The sequence below is a fragment of the Aplysia californica genome, unplaced genomic scaffold, assembly GCF_000002075.1.
Source record: "Aplysia californica isolate F4 #8 unplaced genomic scaffold, AplCal3.0 scaffold01279, whole genome shotgun sequence".
Classification (NCBI taxonomy): Eukaryota; Metazoa; Mollusca; class Gastropoda; order Aplysiida; family Aplysiidae; genus Aplysia; species Aplysia californica.
In genome coordinates this window covers 101,669-104,147 of record NW_004798549.1, presented here as the reverse complement: position 1 = coordinate 104,147, position 2,479 = coordinate 101,669, and the positions used below count along the sequence as shown (strand labels likewise).

Below are 2,479 nucleotides of genomic sequence, written 5' to 3'. Positions count from 1 at the left end.
GTCTGTCTGTCTGTCTGTCTGTCTGTCTGTCTGTCTGTCTGTCTGTCTGTCTGTCATTTGAAGGTGTCGCTGCAAGACCTACTTCTTAATCTTACTGTCCATTTTTGTCTGCCTTATAATTTTTATGCGTTTCGAAAGGAATAAGCTGTATACAAGAGCTTTAAACAACAGATATTTATACAAATAGTAAGACGCCCTCAAAACCCCCACAACTCCAATCACTTCTTCCAAAGTACTGCAAACAAATCAAGATGGTGGACGTGGGGAGTAGCCACTTTTTATAGCCTGTTCATTGTTGTCTGTCCGCTGTTAAAACGAGATAAAATTTTAATCAAACCACATGGTTTTATCTAACTGCTTTCTTTCTATACGTACCCCGAGATCGACATACTTGAGGGCGATTTGCTGGTGGTCTTCGATGAACTTGAGGACGGAGTAAGCTGACTTAGGGGACATTGGGTTCAGGGGGAGCTGTGGAGAGAAACATGAGAACAATGGGTTGTTTTTAAGCACAGGGGGGTTAACCCGAAAAAAATGCTGTTTTGAGAAAGTCGAAGGTAAAGTTTTTGCCGCTTCAGTTTCTTTAAAAGACAAGGAGAGTTTTCTCTGTAACCAAACAAATATACACACCAATGAAACCAAACTTCTCCTTTAAGTAGGACAATGCCCACTTTTGATGTAGGTCAAGACTTCTGGAAACCCCCGAATTCTGGGCTAGCCTGCGTTCTTAAAGTCGATCAGATGTGTCACGACGTGGCGGAATCAGGCGCTCGTCAATTTTTGGGCAAGCGGAGTCATTGGTATCATCTGAAAAATTGTTCATTTGTCTTGCTTTGGGGGGGAAAAAATATCCATTTACCGTATCTAGAATACAAGTCGAGATATTTGAAAATGAAGGAGGTGGGGATCACCTAACCTGGTTTCAGAGGTAAAGTTAATGAGAAAATAGCCGCCCAAGATGAGTTATTTCCTAAGCTTGAGAGTCCATGGAATTTGAAAATTTACATTTTTTGTGCCTTTAATTAACGTTTTTCAGTAAAAATCCGCACATATTATTAATTGGTATGAAATGTATGAGCCAAAAAAAAAATGTTTCGATAAAATAGCTAAACTGGCGGGAAAAGGCCAGTTTCTTCATTTTTTGTATTTTGACCAGAGCCTGACTTCAAAACGCTGCCTCACAATTGTATCGTCAAATCACTGAGGCTGCGCATTTTGCTCGCTTTAAAACGTGCAGTTTTGTGGCAATTTAAAAGAAGAAGCTTGACTGTACTTCAATTATGTCTACTTTATCTTAAAGTTAAAGAGCCAGGCAACAGCATGCATACCAGATACGACATATGCAATTTCACGGCACTGATGTGTGTTTGATGTTTCAAAACATACCGCAATAATGGCTTCGGTCTTCTGGTCACTCATTTCCCACTTTTTTTACTCTAATAACCTCTGCAGGCTTTCTTAGATGCTTGCAGAAAAAGTGATAACCATTGGCAAGAGGGTGAGCTCTTCATTAAAGGCAGGCTGACGGAAACACAAAAATGTCACCACGTTTGTTACATTAAGAACCTACTGGTTTTCTTGGATACCTACCAAAAAGTAGTAATTGTAAAGTAACAATTGACAAGGGAAAAACGGATGAGCTCTTCATTAGTGGTAGGCGGAAAAATAAAATGTTACACGGTTCCTTACTTTGAGAACCTGCACGTTTTCTTGGATTCCTACCACCCAAAAAAAAAAAGATAAAATTTGGCTTGAGGGGAAAAAACGGGGGAGCTCTTCATTAATGGTAAGCGGAAAAATAAAATGTTACACGGTTCCTTACTTTTAAGAACCTGCACGTTTTCTTGGATTCCTACCACCCAAAAAAAAAAAAGATAAAATTTGGCTTGAGGGGAAAAAACGGGGGAGCTCTTCATTAATGGTAGGCTTAAAAGGCACAAACATATCCCTGTGTTCCTTACTTTGAGAGCTCACAGATTTTCTTGGACACCGTACCTACCAAAAAGTAATAATTGTTCAGTAACCATTGACAAGGGGGGGAAAGAGTGAGCTGGTGGAAACACAAAAATATCCCACTGCACATTTTCTTGGATGCCTACAAAACAGGGGGATAACCATTTGCAAGAGTGGGGGGGGGAGAGAAGGTGAGCTCTCCATTAATTATGGCAGGATGAAGCACACAAAAACATCCCACTGTTCCTTACTTTGAGAACCTGCAGAGTGCTGTTCTCTTGGATGCCTTTGAGAAGTTGCGCCAGGCATAGTTCCGAGACTCTGTTGCAGGTGAGGTCGAGGGATACGAGGGAAGAGTTGTGCTTCAGAGCATGGCCCAGGGCGAGACAGCCTCGGAGGTGGAACCCATTCCAGGCGATGTTCAGTTCCTCTAGGTCGGAGTTCTCCTGGTGAAGGGAAAGGACGGTCAATAATGGAGAGAGAGAGAGAGAGAGAGAGAGAGAGAGAGAGAGAGAGAGAGAGAGAG

General features: G+C 41.7%; 1 protein-coding gene across 1 annotated transcript in view; it reads right to left on the bottom strand.

The window, feature by feature from the left end:
* The window catches only part of LOC101861255 (leucine-rich repeat-containing protein 74A), a 13,778-nt gene that overhangs the window by 2,786 nt on the left and 8,513 nt on the right, over positions 1-2,479 (bottom strand). Inside the window, exons 6-7 of the mRNA XM_005112461.1 lie at positions 2,205-2,399; positions 376-471 (exon numbers count right to left, since the gene is read on the bottom strand). Of these exons, the coding sequence (XP_005112518.1) occupies positions 376-471; positions 2,205-2,399 (291 nt within the window). The remainder of the gene's footprint in view (positions 1-375; positions 472-2,204; positions 2,400-2,479) is intronic.